Source organism: Tursiops truncatus, chromosome 9, assembly GCF_011762595.2.
Source record: "Tursiops truncatus isolate mTurTru1 chromosome 9, mTurTru1.mat.Y, whole genome shotgun sequence".
NCBI classification, from domain to species: Eukaryota; Metazoa; Chordata; class Mammalia; order Artiodactyla; family Delphinidae; genus Tursiops; species Tursiops truncatus.
The window spans coordinates 2,733,484-2,750,595 of NC_047042.1; the positions used below are offsets into that span (position 1 = coordinate 2,733,484).

Genomic DNA, 17,112 nt, shown 5'->3' on the forward strand with positions numbered 1-17,112 from the left:
TGGGAAAACGGAAATCGGACCCCATGACCCCAAATCAAGCGGGCCTCTTGACATGCTGTGAACCCTGCTGCCGTCCGATCCCCATCCCCAATTCACCGCCCCTGGATCCGTGATTCCCATGGTGGGCTCACCTACGTCCAGGCGCTGGGCGCCCTGGCCGGACACTGTGTAACAAGCCTGTGGTGACAGTAACTACTTCTCTAATTAGCCTCCAAATGGTCCCTCTTGGACCCTCTTATTTTGTGATGCAGCATCTTTCTGACACTCCAGGGACCAGGTTCCACCCAACTCACAGATCCAACAGAACATGAGTTTTGTTTTGTTTTAACAAATTTATTTACTTTTATTTATTTTATTTTTGGCTGCGTTGGGTCTGCGTTGCTGCATGCGGCTTTCTCTAGTTGCAGAGAGCAGGGGCTACGCTTTGTTGCAGTGCATGGGCTTCTCACTGCGGTGGCTTCTCTTGTTGCAGAGCACGGGCTCTAGGCGCGCGGGCTTCAGTAGTTGTGGCTCGCAGGCTTCAGTAGTTGTGGCACGCAGGCTTAGTTGCTCCGTGGCATGTGGGATCTTCCCAGACCAGGGTTCGAACCTGTGTCCCCTGTATTGGCAGGTGGATTCTTAACCACTGCGCCACCAGGGAAGCCCCCAGAACATGAGTTCTTAATGGAGTCTTGCTACTAAGGTGTGTTCCGTGTCTGCAGACCAAGGTGGCCCCAGCGCCTAGTCAGACCTGGTACCAACCACATGGGTGCTAACGAGGAACTTACAGAATGAGTAGAAAAAAGTCAGGGAAGTGAGAACAAATCTACTAATGGTTTCAATCAAACACATTATTTAATGTGCTCAGGTAAGCAGAGTCTAACTTTGGTCCAATGTGTTCCCTTTACTGCAGGGGCTCATCAAGGGTGCAAAGGGGCTCCACCCTGCCCCCTAGAGGCTGGCACTGCCTTGGAGGAGATGCACATTTCAGATGGCCAATGGCAATGGCCTGAGCGTGGAGCCCACCCTGCCCCCCAACTCTGTCTGGCCAGGTCTAAGGGTGCAGTGTGCAGCCACAGAATAATACAAACTGGCTTAAAAAAGTTGAAGACTTCCTCATCCCTGAGGAAGCCCCATCACAAGAGGTGTCATGGTGACACAGGGAAGAAACAGGGGCACACTCATGTGGGGAGAGTCCAGGTCAAGGAAGGGTTCTGGGGCTGAAAACGTTCTGGAAATCCACTCCCCACCCCAGGGCAATCTTTGGGGCCACCCTTCAGTCACTACACCTGTTGATCCCTCTGGGGACCGGGGCAGCCACAGACGCAGCTCCCACCCTCGGAGGTCAGCGAGAGAAGCCCTGCGCAATGCCTTCCACACCAGCAGACCCCACTGCTTAAACTGCGTTGATAATTAGATTTCAAGCCCCAAACAGGATTAACTGTGAAACGAGGCTTCATTTCAATGTTGTGTCCATGCCGAGAGGTGCCTGGCCAGGCCGTCAGAACCCACAGGCTCACGTCTTTGCATCTGACTGATCTGACCAGAAGAAGGACAGGAGGTGTAGGCTGGTCAGGTGCTCCAAGAAGTGGGGTCTCAGGGTGCTCAGGGGTGCTTCTTGCCTTTTTCAGACGTGTCTCTCTGACACTGTGAAGGCTCGCCAGAAACAAACACAGTCCCCACCCTCCAGGCATCTGAGGGCCACTCAGAAGGGCTCAGGGTCACAGCTGAAGGGAAAGCAGCACACAGGAGCAGAGAGCCAGCATGACAGCATCACCCAGACCCACGCCGCAGGGGTCTTCCCTGCGCACCATGCCGTCCACGCAGAGACGAGACAAAGCCCCCGGTGGCCAGCACCTGCACTCCAGGCCTCGGACACCAAAGAGGTGGCGCTGTAATCAGCCACGAAGCGCGTGTGTTCACTATAATTCGTTCTCCTGGGAGACTGAGTGCTTCTGTGACCTCTGTTCACCTCTGCTGGGAGAAGAGGGTAAAGCCCCCCGTTTCACAAACAGCAGCCTGTCTGAAGGCACAAGCTGTTCACCACGAGGGCCATGAAAGTTCGAGAAAGTTCGAGAAGTCTCGCTGACTAAGAATGTCACACCCCAGGAAAAGATCAACTGTCCTGACCACCATCTGGAGAGAAACACGGAGAGTTCACATGTGCACTTTTTGAACTTGGAACAGGTTATGTACAATGTTATTCAGCCTCTAAGATAAGGCTGACTCTTCAGGAAGCATCTGCTGAATGAACCCAGTGAACACAAAGGATTAACAACCCTTCTTTTCTGCTCTGTGGACAGTAAAGGAAACCCCGAGGGGAGTAATAGGTCAGCAGGTAGGCAACAGAAAGGAAGAGGTGGAGAAATGAGATGCGAAAGGGAGAGGGAGGCAAGATGGACGTGGACAGAGCCACAGCCTTCACACCAGCACCGCGGGCCCCAATTCCCCAGCCCTGTCAGCCACTTGGTCTGTGGTTCCCCTCTGTTAGGGGGTAAATTCAAACAGCACCATGTTAAAGCCCTAACATCCGGGACCTCAGAATGCAATTGTGCTTGAAGACAGGATCTTTAAAGATGTAATTAAGGTAAAATGAGGTCTTCACAGGGGCCCTGATCCCATATATGACTGGCGTCCTTATAAGAAGACATAGAAACACATCATGTGAGGACACAGGGAGAAGATGGCCATCCACACACCCAGGATAGAGAATTCTTACCAGCCCTGCCCACACCTGGAGTTTGGACTTCCGGCCTCCAGGATTGTGAGCCAGAATGTGGTATTTGTTACGGCGGCCGAGCTGACTGATACACTCTCCAGTAGGAGCAAAGGCTCCCCCGCAGGCGCCTCTGCTGGAAGACTATTCCAGCCTCAGTTCTCTAACTGCCATCTCAGACCCACCAATAGCAACATAAGAATCCAGCCCCCGGCCGGCTGGGATGAGAGAGAAGGTCCATCCCCAGAGTGGCCACCTCAGGAAGCAGTGAGGCAGGAGGGGCCCGCACCTGCCCTAGACCTTCATGATGTATGTGCCCCCAGTTGCAGCGCTAAAAGTAGGAAGACCCCCAAACACAGGGTTGGAAAACAGCCTGAGTATGGCCCTCTACCCTGGTTCTGTTCTGGCCCAGCTCTAAAACTACCAGCTGCCAACTCTTGAGGGCCCATCTCAGAATAACCTGGGAGCAGACCACCACCCACTTTACAGAAAGCAAGGGGGCTGGAGTCAGTGAGCAGCACGGCAGGCGGCAAAGAGGGGGGTCTGCAGGGCCCGGACCCACCCTCTCGAGATCTCCCACTCACACCCACCTCAGCTCAAAGACGGGAAAGGGGGGAAGCCACCGAGCAGGTGGAGACTCCCTGCAGAAACCCTGAAAGGAAGCGCCTAGTGAGATGCCTCTGCCTGCATTTCTGATGCAATAAGATGCACTTACCGAGCTCCCCTTAATCAACAGTGAACAGACCTGTCCCCTGCAAAGAAACCAAACAGAGCTTACCTGTCGGGGGTTTTCTGGGGCTCTGGGTGTCTGGTGGCCGCCTGGCTGGACCGAGAGGACCCAAGTGAGAAGCGGCAGCCGGTCACGGTCACGGTCACGGGGTCGTCGCTCCCCGCAGCCCCCTCCTCGGGCTCAGCATAGTGCCCAACTCCAAAGCTGAAAGGCAAAGAGGCCGTCACTGAATGTGCTGAAGTTGCACAAGTGTGAACTGTATGCCCTGCGCCCAGGAATACTTTTTAAAAGGCCTCCAGAAGTTGTTTTTCTCAAGAAGACCGTCTAAAAGACAGACTCTTTTTGAAAGAAGTCCACAAGAGGCAGGTTTCTAGATGCCCCGTCAACTGACTGCAGGGACAAATGCCCACAGACGCCAGAAGAGCCACGCGAAGCCACTGGTCCCAGGTCACTGCCCTCGAGCTTCCCCTCCCACCCCCCCCTTACCCCCCGAAGCATGCGGGTAAGGAACGGGCAAGGCCTCCACCCACTTGCAAGGCCAAGTTTACCTGTCAGGCATGCTTGGGGCCCAGATCACAGCCCACCTTCTTCCCAGGTCCTCCCAGGCTGCAGCCCTCACACCACCCCACAGGGACTGTCCTCATCTCAGACCAGGTTCCGGCCCACGGTTCTGGAAGGCTCTGCATGTGGCCCCTGCATGTTCCAAGGGAGGGAGTTTGAATCCTGCCTATTTCCTTCGATCCAAGGATCCAACTGCTATTTCTGGGGGCCGAGGCAGTGTTCTAGGGGTGGAGGAGACGGTGGGGGACCAAGATGAAAGCTCGCCCTGCTGCAGGGGAGTGTCTGCTCACCTAGGCACCGCCACAGGGCAGAGGGGAGACAGCCCGCCACCCGGAGGATTTTAGCGCACAGCCCTGGAACACCGCCGAGCCTCCCCAAGTCCAAATGAAACGCGCTCACTCGAGGACTTAGCAGGGAAATCGGCACAGAGCAAATGCTCCGTGGACGGGAGTCCTGAGCACCGCTGTGCCTGTTTATCTGAGATGGTCACTGCTTGTGACACGGTGTCCTTGGGTGGAGAACACATCACTCAGGGAAGTTAAACTAACTTACCCTGATCATTCAACAAGTGGAAGCAAAACCTGCCCTGCCTCCGACCTGACATGGAAGACATCACGGGTCCAGAAAGTAGAAAACCACTGCGGAAGGTCCTGCTGGGCACACCGGCTAAGAATCAGGCGTGGGAGCCAGAGAGCCTGGGCCGCCTCCTGATCTCACCCCGTCTCAGCAGGTGACCTGTGGGTGGATCACCAACTCCCTAAGCCTCAGGGTCCCCGGCTGCAAAATCCACACCAAGATAGTATCTCCCTCCAGGGCTTTTATGAGGATGAGGGCATGCATGGAAAGACTTAGGATCCAACACACGGCAAATGTGAGACAAATGCTAGTTACTGTGACTAGGACATGTCACACAAGGCTCCCACTGTCAGGTGCTGAACACGTCAGCTACCTGCAAGCTGTAAAGGCTGCCGATGTTTAGAGGTGATGCTGACCTTTCAGGGTCAAAAGGGGAGACACCTGACACAAGATTATTTGACTGCGTACAAGCAAAGGCATTGAAGGAAAGGTCCTCCAAGAATTTGTAAGTCTGGAAAGTGTTATAATATTTATGTCGAGTGGAACATCTCTACATTCGAGTAGCTAAGTTGACCACGAGTTTTACAAAAAAAAAAAAAAAAAAGGCACATGGTCACAGAGGCGTGAGGGTCTTTGAAGGACAACGAGCTCGTGTGTCCGGCAAGGTCACCAGGTCACAAAACGACAGTCTATCATATATGCCTGTCATCTCATTCTGAGAGGTCTCCCTCGTCTCCAGAGAACCAGCCTTTGCCTGGAGGCCCATCCAAATACCCCAGGACCACCTCCAAATGCACCTTTCAGGCCTACACCTTCCAACTGACAACATACGTTCGCGAGATTTACTTGTTATAATGGGCAACATAAGTTAATCCACAATTAAAGAAAAATGACATATAGTTGCCTGTCAAACTGCTCACCACTTCAACCATTTTTGTCTATTTTTAAGAAAGTGGATGTCGCACTTCACAGCAGACAAAAACAAGACAACATGATTCTTGAACCCGATGAACCGAAAAGAGTTACTAAGACATAGCACCTCATCAGGAACAAACCTCTAGGGGCTGTTTCCATGGCCCCATCCGGCACCCACAGCTGGGACCTCCACCTCCCACACCCCCCGCCAAGCACAGCCCCAAAGGCGTCCTGCGGGGACCTGGCCGGCTGCACCCACGCCCACAGAAGTGATGGAACTCTCTGGGCGCTGATCGCTGCTCTGGCAAAACAGCGCTTCTCACGCAGTTTCACAGGCAGACACGACATAAACTTGAAATCTTAAAGAATATAGGAACTTGGGCAAAAAAGAATGTCTTAACTTACTTTGAAAATATTTCAGGAACAAAGGACCTCTTGATGTCTGCTGAGTGGCTCTGATATCTTCCAGAAATTCCTGAGTTAATATAAAGTTTTCCTTCGGTCTAGCTTTCTCACACTAAATATTTAGAGTCATAACAGGGACTATTTAGACACTCAACAAACCCCAAGTTTCATGATGAGGCTATTCGGCCTGTTTGGAATGAAGTCTGGGGCCTCTCAAAAGGGGACAGAACACCTTTCATCAAAAAACTTAATTTCAGTATTTTACTGATCTCACAGGCCACTCTGTTTTCACAGAGTAAGAAGGCGCTTATGAAGACAAACTGAGAAATACATGAATGAAAGGGAATCGAAGAAATGGCAAAGTTTTTTAAGTAATTATAAAGTTTCAGAATGCTGTTGCCAGACCCTGTGGTCAGCTTAAAGGATCTGCACTGAGGATCTGCACTGTTGCTCAGTGCTGTCAGGTGCACCTAGACGGGACCTGTGTCCCAGCGATGCCACAGCTGCTTCCCGGGCAGAGATGACAGAACGTTGAGGATGAAGGATGCTGGCAACACAAGGAAGTTAAAACAGAGGGACCTTCCCACCCAAATGCTGACATCATGCTTTCAAACCACAGACACACAGCAAAGGTCTGGCAACAACTCAGCAGTGACACCCTGGCCCCAGCCAGGAAGGCATCTCCCGCAGTAGCCTGTCCACCAGCAGACCCTCGGGGCTCCACAGGATGGAGAGCGTGGCCCAGGACGGAGCACTCAGGTCTCAGAAAGAGCTTCCCAACTGGACGCCACCACGAAAACCGACAAAACTTATCCAAAACATATGAATGGGCCCAGACCCCACCCGGTGCTCAAGTCTAGGGTCAAGCAGAAGCAAGGGGCCTACGAGTCCTCACCATGGGGCTTCCAGGGGACGCCAAGCAAGCCCAAAGACGGGTTATCCAGAGGAAGCCTGTCCAAGGCCACACAGGTCGGAAATGCAGCTGGATGAAGGGACTGCCTCCCTGGAAAAGGCAGGACACTTCTCCCCAAAACTAGCCCAGAGTCGCAGGGCAGTGAGGGGCAGGACACACACACACACACACACACACACTCACACACACACAAACTGACCAGATGACAGATGGAAAATCCCCACTCCCCACAGCTGACATGTATACATGCATGCATTAGTTTGGCCATTCGAACAGCCCTATAACATAAACTAAAGAATATCACCACCCCTCCGTGAGAGACATAAAAGGCCTGGGTGAATGGAAACATACTAAGTTCCTAAATGGGAAGATAAAAAGCATCACAAAGATTTTGATTCTCTTCCAAGTAATTAATTTAAAAATTAAAATTAATATTGTCAACGAAAGGCAGTATCCATCTGAAGTCATGAAAACTGACAAAATAAAATAAATGGTAAGACTGCCCATTACAGAGCATTAAGGGAGAATTCCTCCCATCCCAGAGAAAGACACTCTAAAGCACAAGTAATTAAAACAGTGTCGTGCTGGCATAGAAATCCGTGCTAGCATCCATCACAAAGGGCTGGGCTTGTGAGTATGAGTGTTACAATCTCATTACAGCAGCACGTGCTATCCTAACCGGAGACTGAGTCTGAACCACCAAGCTTCCACTCCTGGCACACACAGGACCCGTGGCACTGGAATCCCTGGGCTCCCCCTGACTCCTCTGACGAGGTCACCCAAGATGAAGGTTAACACCGTGATGACTGCAGAGATGGCCATGACCCTTGACCTACCACCTCATACACATCAGATACCTCACCAAATGCTCTACGACCTCCCACGTCAGAGGTTCCCAAAGATTAGGAGTAAATACATGCGGGACACATAATGAGACACACAGAAATGAGTGGCTCTTAACTAAGAGTAACTAAATATTGTCAATTCTTTAAGGCAAAATTATCACCCCATTTGACGGATGGAGAAACCAAGCCCAGGAGACAACGCAGTACCCACCTAGGTCACACGGAAGAGCCGAGATTTATATCCACAGATGTTTGAATCCACCCCACCTGCTTTATCTTGTGGATAAAATATCAGTTGTGTGATAAGAAAAGAGAATAGACACCTTTTGCACTTATTTGTAAGGCTGCTCTTCATTTTTGTGTCTTTCAATTCCATTGTTTGCAGCACAGTTGTTGTTTTTTCTCTTTTAGAGAAAAGAACAGCCAAAAGGAAGAGCCTGAAATTCAAAGCATAGAGGATAACTGGAGGGGGTGGGCGTAGGGGGTGGAGGGGATACCCTGCTTGCAGGTAACTGAGATTTCAGTGATGAGGCATAAAATAAGAAGCCCTTTTAACCTGATAACAGGCACCTCCTGCGGGCAGGTGGCTAACACGAGAAAGAGACACCAACACCCTCCACATTAACTTAGGGCAGGAAGCCCACGGTTACAGTATTAGCCACAACTTTTGGAGGTTCTAGACAATACAATGAGATAAGGAACAGAAATGTGGTGTAAACACTGACTAGAAAAAGAGAATAAGCCTGGCATTATTTACAGACAAAAGGTTGGACAATTGGCTGGAAAATGTTAGCGCTCACATGAGCATCTAATAAGGTGGCGATCCCAGAGCCCACACGTCCACGGCTCTTCTGGATGAGGCTCCAAGACGATGAGAACTTCTAATGGGAGAATAGTGTTATCCACAGACGCAGCAGAAGTCACCTACTTAAGAAATATGTACCATCTGGAGAAAGTCATGGTCCGAAAGGATACATGCACCCCAATGCTCACTGCAGTGCTGTTTACAATAGCCAAGACATGGAAGCAACCTAAAGGTCCGTCAACAGAGACATGGATAAAGAAGATGTAGTATACATATATACACAGTGCAATATTACTCATAAAAAATAATGAAATAATGCCATTTGCAGCCACATGGATGGACCCAGAGATTAGCCTACTAAGTGAAGTAAGTCAGACAGAGAAAGACAAAATCATATGATATCACTTACATGCAGAATCTTAAGAAAAATGATACAAATGAACTTACAAAACAGAAACAGAGAACGAACTCATGGTTATGGGGTCGGGGGTGGGGGAAGGATGGGGGGATATACTGGGAGTTTAGGACTGACGTGTGCACGCTGCTGTATTTAAAATGGATAACCAACAAAGCCCTACTGTAGAGCACAGGGAACTCTGCTCAGTACTCTGTAACAACCTAAATGGGAGAACAACTGGAAAAAGAATAGGTACATGTATATGTATAACTGAGTCACTTTGCTGTACACCTGAAACTAACACAACTAACACAACATCAACTAGACTCCAATATAAAATAAAAATTTTTTAAAAAAAAGGAAAGAAAAAATACATACCAGACCCTTGGAAACAAGCAAAAGGTTGAGTGAGGAACCTGAGAGACACCTGCAGGAGGACAGAACAGCACAGCAGGACCGCCTCCCCAACCTAATGAACACCCCAGTTGGCCGGGGGCCCCGCCCACTGACCCACAGGCAGCAGCAGACACAGGTCCAGAGCCCAGGAAGGAGTCTGGATGAGGCGAATGACGACATAAGATTGAGACCTAGCATCATTCACGCCCAACAAGCCCCAGCGGAGTCCTCACCTGCCGCCAGTCCTGATGGATCAATGGCAAGCACGATAAAACCGCCTAAGAGGAAATCTGGAAGAATAATGCTACAAAATCTGGGTGAGGAAGAGCTTTTTTTTTTTTTTTTTTTTTGGCGGTACGCAGGCCTCTCACTGTTGTGGCCTCTCCCGTTGCGGAGCACAGGCTCCGGACGCGCAGGCTCAGCGGCCACGGCTCACGGGCCCAGCCGCTCCGCGGCATGTGGGATCTTCCCGGACCGGGGCACGAACCCGTGTCCCCTGCATCGGCAGGTGGACTCTCAACCACTGTGCCACCAGGGAAGCCCGAGGAAGAGCTTTTAAGCCAGACTCTTCACCGGGAGGCCAGGAAGGAGAAGTCAGCTCCTTTACAGCAGAAGACCCTCTGTGCAAAGTCCAAAGACGCGCACAAAGCCTCAGGAGAAACTACCATCAACGCAGGCAGCAACCGGCACTCAGTAAATCTCTCGTTTATTAAAATAACACAGGATGAGCAGCCCAACGTAAGAGCAGGGAGAGGACAGAAACAAACAATTCGCCAATACACACGTGAAACACACTCAGCTTCACAAGTAACCATGGAAACATAAATTATAATAGCAACAAATGAGCCGCAAATTTTGATGCATCTGATTGCTGAAAAATTTAAAAACTGGGATGATCCCCGAGAGCTGGGGATGGCCCGGGAGCAGGGAGGCTCTCCTGAGTCGTAGGTGGGGTTCCCTGAACAGGCTCTGGGGGGACAACTGGGCAGCATCCCCTAAACTTCAGTCTTAGGAGCGGGAATCCCACTTCTCATAACTGATCCTCACCCGCACGTGTGCGACGGGAGAGCTGGAAACAACCCAGACACACCTGCTCGATACCACCCGCTGCAGCTCCCAGCATCGGCTCCCACCAGGCACGCATGCAGAACCCGGGGTGCCTCCGGCCTTCCTGCCTCTCACACCTCCTGCCCGTGCAGCCCACCAGGCCACTTAATTTTGTCAGAAGCATCTGAAATCCACCCACTGCCTTCCTACACCAGGCCACCACTCCCATCTCACCTGGACCCGGCTCCCAACACCCACTGTATCTTCACTCCCTCTCAAACCAGCAGTGGGCTTCAGACATACCCCACCACCCACCAACAGCCACCAGCCCAGACCCGGGGGCCCTGCGTCCCCTTCAGGCTCCCAGGGAGTGCTGACCCAAGATCCACCCTGCCCACCGGCCTCCCCCAAGTCCTGCCACTTCCCTCCTTGTGGCCCTTGCAGGTTCTGTGTCCTCTCTCAGGGGTGACCCCACCTTTCTTCCTCCTCCCCTTGAAACTGAGTCCCAATAAAACCAAATTCCCCTGCCAAGTTTTTGATTAACCTCTCTATCCAAAACGTTATTCCCTTTCTAGTTGTGCACCTGTTCCCCTCAAGATTGAAGAGTTAACAAAGAAAAGGGGGGACTGAAACCGAGCAGGACCCTTCGGGGACCTCCCGGGTACAAAAGCCCCTCTATGTCCCCGTTCCTTGTTTGTAGAAAAAGGCTTTAGTCTCCTAGGGCTTCCCTGAGTTCCAAAGAGCAGACTCAAGCAGTTACTAATTAGGGAAGGGAGGAGATAGAGAAACAAAGGAAAAGCAGTCCAGCGAGAAAAGTAATGAAAATAGTTTATCAATAAAACAGAGTCCTAGCTCCTTCTCAAGGGATAAACAAACGTAACAATCTGACGTATATCTTTGAGTTGCTCTGCAGAAACTAAGACCCTCCCTCACACCCCAGGTGGAGGACGGTGACTACATGCTGAGCAAAAGCGTAGACCCCAGACTGGCTGGAACCAGAAGGTTGGTGCTGAAGATTCCTGTCACCTCACCACCAATGAATCAGAAGCTGCAACCCTCACCCCAAATGTTGCCCTTGAAAACCCCTTCCCTGAAAGCCATCTGGGAGTTGGGGGTCTTTTGAGTGCGAGCTGCCCATTCTCCTTACATGGCGCCTGCAATATAAACGCTGTCCTTTCCTTCACCACAACCCACTGTCTGTTGATGGGTTTTGCAGCACTCAGGCGAGCGGGCCTGTGTTCAGTTTGGTAACACCCTCCCCACATCCTCTCCACCCTGTCCCGGCCCTGGGACCCTGCTGGTCCTGCAAACACATCCAGGGGTGCTGGAGCCGCTTTCCTGCTACTGACACTGTGTCTGTGTCCCCACCACGGAGCCACTCTGCAGCGGGGGACCACATCTGTCCTGGACACTGTAACGTCCTCAGCTCTCAGCAAAGGCCAAGGGTTCAAAGCTTTGTTGAGCACATGAAAACACATCCCAGTGGGAGCCTGGTGACAGTCTTCCAGGGCAGGGATTCTCTGGGCTGGTAGGCGAACCCCACAAAGCGAGGGCCTGGCTCAGCCCCGGGCGGGGAGCTGCCTGCCTCCTCCGAGGCCTCAACTTCTCAGCCCTGTGATGAGAATGAAAGAGTCCCAAGCTCACTCGAGGACTGAACGATGCAACTCCCACAAGTGCTCCTCACAAGGCAGAGGCAGCACTTGACAAAGGGTGACTAGCAGATGGATGAGGGAAAGGGCTAAGAGCTAAGGCAATGCTCGTGTCAAAAGGAGGAAAGTAACGTGCATGGGCCTGTCCAGGAATTTGACAGAAAAAGACCCAGAACAACTCTGACCGGCGGGAGGCCACCAGGATGAACAGAGAGCGAGAGAAACTCTACTCTGCAGACTTCTGGGTTGGAGTTTTCACAATGAGGAATGCGAATTCCTTATGCAGAATTAACATTTGTCTTTCTAGGAAGAACTGTAGTCAAGGTTCAGACCAGTGGTCCTGCCTGCTTCTCCTCGCTCCCTGCCCCGCACCCCGGCTCTCCTAGCGGTCTCCCTCCCTCTGCTGCAGCAGCAGCTTCTCCCGCCCATTCTAGGAATTCCAGAGGATTCCTGCCCTCTCCCTCCAACAATGAGGCCATTAAGTGCTTCCACGGGTCCTTTGGACATGCTGTTTCTAGAAATGCAAAGTATTTGCCTCTATTTTCTTTTCTTTATCTTTCTTTTGCACTTTCTTTCTTCCCTCGAGAGGTTAAAGAAAAAACAGGATAACAGGAAAGTAAGTGAACACGCTATAGCTCGTGGAGAAAGCACAGGACTTATCGTTCAGGCAAGCAATGGTTTCACATGAAGGAGGCTCGGCCAACAGCTGGTTAGGATTTCTCCCCTCCTCACTGAATAAATTGACAGGAAACAGTCAAACAGAGTCAATCTGGTTCCAAAGCTCTATCGCCACTCTGCCAACAGCCCGTTATCAACATTCGCCAAGTCACAGGGTGCACCCCGAAGTCCAGCCCCCAGCTCGAGACTTTCTACTTCAAAGAGAAACATCTTTCCTTCCTCTGGATCGTCCAGCACATGCAGTTAAGTCATGACTGTGGGTTCTAGGTTTCCAGGATAAGGTATTACAGGCTGGTCCCTCAGCTCAGAAGTCGAGATGTGAGGAAGGATCAGACACCTAGGATTTACCCAAAGCATTAAGGCTCGGGATAGGATGACCAGCGGCTCTGAAATGCACTATGACGCGTGGTGGGTGGATCTGGTGGGGCTGAACACTGACCCAGTTGTAGGCATATTCGAAACTACCACGTTTAACAATTTCATCTACTGCTATTACTTTTAGAAAATCTAACAGCATGGACCCTTAATGACTTCTCATTGTCTCTGTGTGATGAGTCCTCCTCCGTCTGTGCTCAGCCCTGTCAGCAGCTTCCCGCTGGCCAGTCAGCCCTCCCAGTGGCCAGAGAGCAGCGCAGCCCAGCCAGCTCCCAATGCCCCAGCCACAAGGACACCTGAATCCTGAAGGGATGGCACAGGCAGGAATGGGACCCCCGAAAGGCTGTCATTGGTTGCATCGCTGTGTGCCCCCAAATCCACACGTTGAACCCCGAGCCTCCAAGGTGATGGTGTTAGGAGGTGGGGCCTTTGGGAGTTCACTGGGTGAGATGAGGTCATGAGGGTGGGGTCTCCATAATGGGATTAGGCCCTTGGAGGAAGAGCCCAGATGTAACGTACAACATGGTTAACGTAATCAGCATTGCTCACGTTATGTACAAAGTTGACAGAGTAAACCCTAAGATTTCTCATGATAAGGGAAAAGTACTTTTTCTTCCCTTTTACTTTGTCTCTGTATGAGACGATCGGATGTTCACTAAACATACTGTGGTCATTTCACGATGGCCGTCGGCCAGATCATTACGCCCTACACCTTACGCGTCTAGGGTGCCGCATGTCAATTACATCTCAGTAAAACTGGAAGGAGGCAAAGAAGACACCAGAGAGCCAGCGTGTACTGTACGTCCACCACGGGAGGAGACGGCGTCCGCAAACCAGAAAGAGGCCCTCGCCAGACACTGAATCTGCCGGTGCCTTGATCTAGGCCGTCCAGCCTCCAACGCTGTGGGAGGGGAGTGTGTGTTGCCTAAGCCCCAGTTGTGCGACAGCAGCGCCCCCAGATCAGGCAGGGCACACACCCTGCCCACGTCCCCCAGCACAGCTGCTCAGGAGGGACAGGAAGGCTCATCTGCTGCTCCCCAACCCCACACCCTGGCCCAGGCTACCCCAGGCACCGCCCACGGGCGACAGGCTCTCCTCTCCCATGGGGCCCCTCACTCGGGACACTCGGGCCGCTCCCCGGCAAGCAGAATGTTCTGGTCGGGCACGTGAGCCGGCCTCTGGTCTCCTGGGTCCACGTCCACCGGTCCCATGGATGTCACGGCGTGGCAGCCACCATGAGCAGCCCCTCCCGCTGACCCCGCAGCCCTCGGCCACGCCGCAGGCATGGCTCAGGCCCCCAGGAACAGCTCACGCACGGTTCTATCAAAGTCATCTCCCAGATCCTACCTACCAGTGAGCTCACCCCGATGGGGCCTGACCACCCTGCTCCGGCCCGGTCATCAGCTCAAGTCATCAACCTGTTCACAACGTAGCCTGCGGCGGGGCTGGAGCCTGGACCAACAGGGGTGCCGGGCAGAGCAGACCCTCCTGGCCCTCACTGCACCTTTCCATCCTTGCCCATCCACCCACTGTGCCCTTGTCATGTACCAGTGACCCGGTTCCGAGTGCCTGGGACCGGGGAGACGGCCCCGTGAGCAGCAGAATCCCTGGGGCATTCTGAACCTCAGGCTCCCCCTCTGTGTGAGGAGGGCCTCAGACACGCATCTGCGGAGTGAGGGTTTACTTGGGTAAAAAAGTGCTGGGTTCTCCAAACTGCAGACACAGCGGCCACATCACACACACCCAGCCTGCATCCTCTCCTGGCCCGGCACTTGTTCCCCCCGACTTACGAATGGCTGTGCCAGGACAACGCAGACACGGGGTGAAGCTGGGGCCCTTCTCCTTCACGTAAGTGAAGGAGACGACCTGCAATAGTACAAACGGTCTGTAGTACGAAAAGCCAATGTGGGGGGCTAGGCAGTCAATTCTGTTTTTACCCGGCTGCAGTCATTTGTGTAGAAAGGGTGAAGACTCACACTGCTACCTCGACCCCCAAATAAATCTCAGTTTAGAATCGATTCCCCTGAAGGAAGAGCGTGTTCTTTCCATGCCAGTTCTGTCGCTGAAGACGGTGCACCACCCCGAGTCTTTCATCAACCCGGGAGTTCACAGCCGACCGCCGAATGCTTGGTGCCCCCTTCCTTAACCACCTTTTCACATGCTCACCTGGGCCCTGAAATTCGTGACTTTTCTCCCGAATTCTCCTGAATCCAACTCCCCCAACATGCATGGAGTGCGCACTGTGTTCTCAACCTTAGCACTTAGAGTTACAGCACCATCAGAACATGGTCCCTAACCTTGTTTTCAGGGCGATCCATGCAAGATACAGGCGTGTGGCCAAATCACTGTCAAGACCCTGGAACAATAATGTGGGAAGAGAAACAGCTTGCGGCACGCGTGCCCGATCGTTGCCTTTATCAGTTCTGCAAAAACAGCACTCACGGGCTGAAACACCTTCGAAATGAACTTGTTCTCAGGTATCCAGCAGGGGACCCTCAGCTGTTGATGATCCCCACGGGGACCAGCCCTAAACAAGCGCTAACTTCTTTAGGAATTCTAGCCATTCACACATCACTGACCAAAGATCAGGTCCCCCCTCCCGTCTGGGAAAGTTTGCCCCTCGGAACAGAGGCAAAGGAAAGGGAAAAGGGGGAGCTTATTCACCAGTGAGACGGCGACTGGGGGCCTGGCGTCACATCACTCTGAAGCCCACCTCTGCATTCAGGTGAGTGCACCTCAGAATGTTTACTGCTCCTCACGTGGACAGAGTCTGAGGGGCGAGGCTGCCTCTCCCACCGCAAAGCTAATTCAGACTTCAGTTCCGGCATCAAAATTCACACCTTGCATCTCATTCTCCTTCTCCCGGCAATGTGAACTATGAAAATAGTCACAACAGACTAACTTCAAATGGTCTCCTATAAAGATTACTAAATCTTCTTAGAATTCCATTGTCTGCCACGGCTGTGAGGCCCAATGCTCAGAAAAGGTCAGCCATCACTCCACACAGGGGGCTTCATGGGAGGAAAGACAGTATCAAGACTCAAGAAGGAATCTTCCATTGTGACCAAAACCACTTGCGTTAGCGACTGGAACAGGCTTCTGTGCAAATGTAGATCCCATGTTCCTCCCGGCCCTTGCCCTTCACGCTTCCCAAGCTCACCGGGTGTCGACACCCCAAGGATGTGCTCTGAGGCTCTCACACATTACCTGGATGCTAAAGGAATAAATGAGTATCTGGTCTCATCCCAGTTCCTGGGGCACAGCCCCTCAAACTCCGGAGATCCCCAGAGTGGTGTCTTTTGTACGCTGATGAGGTGACAGACAGCTGGGGGCCCCTAAACAGCTTCAGGATCGGATCGGGGCTGGTCACCAAAAGGCGGGGGCATAGTTAGAGGGTTGGAACTTGCAGCCTCATCCTATGGCCTCCAGTGGGGGAGAGGGGCTGGAGACTGAGCTCATCTCAGTCTCAATGAATTCAATTAATTCAACGGCCAATGAGTTAATCATACCTGCCGACTGGAACCTCCACAAAAACCGCTCAAGGACAGGGTTCAGGGAGATTCCCAGCTGGTGAACACTCTGGGGGGCTGGGAGGGGTGCACCCCACCCCCATACCTCACCTCATGCGTTGCTCCCGTTTGTCTGTTCCCGAGCTGTGCCCCTTACAATCCCTCGGGGTAGTTTCAAGCCCTTTAACCTATGAAATCCGATTCTCCCTCCAGGCAGACAGTGTCAGAGCTGAGCCGAGTTGTAGGACACCCAACTGGTGCCCGGACAGTCAGAGAACTGATGTCGGGAGGACAAAACCTGACATTTGGTGTCAGAAGTGTTGTGAGTAAAAACAGCTCAACCCAACAGAGGAAAAACAGGCCCCGTGGCCAAGACTGCCCGGCCCCCCACCCTGCAGGCGCTCAGGCCCTGGCCTGCGGCTCCCACCCTCACCCCGCGGGTTCTGAGGTCTCCAAGCAGCACACTGGGGCCCTTCGTGCCCCCCAGGCTGCGGGCATCCCGGGCCTTCCGATGCCCCAGCAGGAAGAGGGCAGAAGGAAGAGAACGCCGGTCCCTGTGCTTCATCACAGCTTGCGCTTTCCGCATCCGATAAAAAGCGCCACCTCCCTCTGCCTT

At 52.4% G+C, this 17,112-nt stretch overlaps 1 protein-coding gene across 5 annotated transcripts in view; it reads right to left on the reverse strand.

The window, feature by feature from the left end:
- The window catches only part of GRB10 (growth factor receptor bound protein 10), a 198,230-nt gene that overhangs the window by 160,000 nt on the left and 21,118 nt on the right, over positions 1 to 17,112 (reverse strand). For 4 of the 5 annotated variants that reach the window (XM_073809482.1, XM_033862771.2, XM_033862772.2 and 1 more), the window contains exon 2: positions 3,474 to 3,629. Coding sequence is in view for 1 of the 5 variants with exons in the window: in XM_073809483.1 (XP_073665584.1) it covers positions 3,474 to 3,629; positions 5,883 to 5,952 (226 nt within the window). In the remaining 4 variants the exon portion in view is untranslated. Of the gene's footprint in view, positions 1 to 3,473; positions 3,630 to 5,882; positions 5,953 to 17,112 lie in introns of all 5 variants that reach the window. The other variant, XM_073809483.1, reaches the window with a different exon arrangement.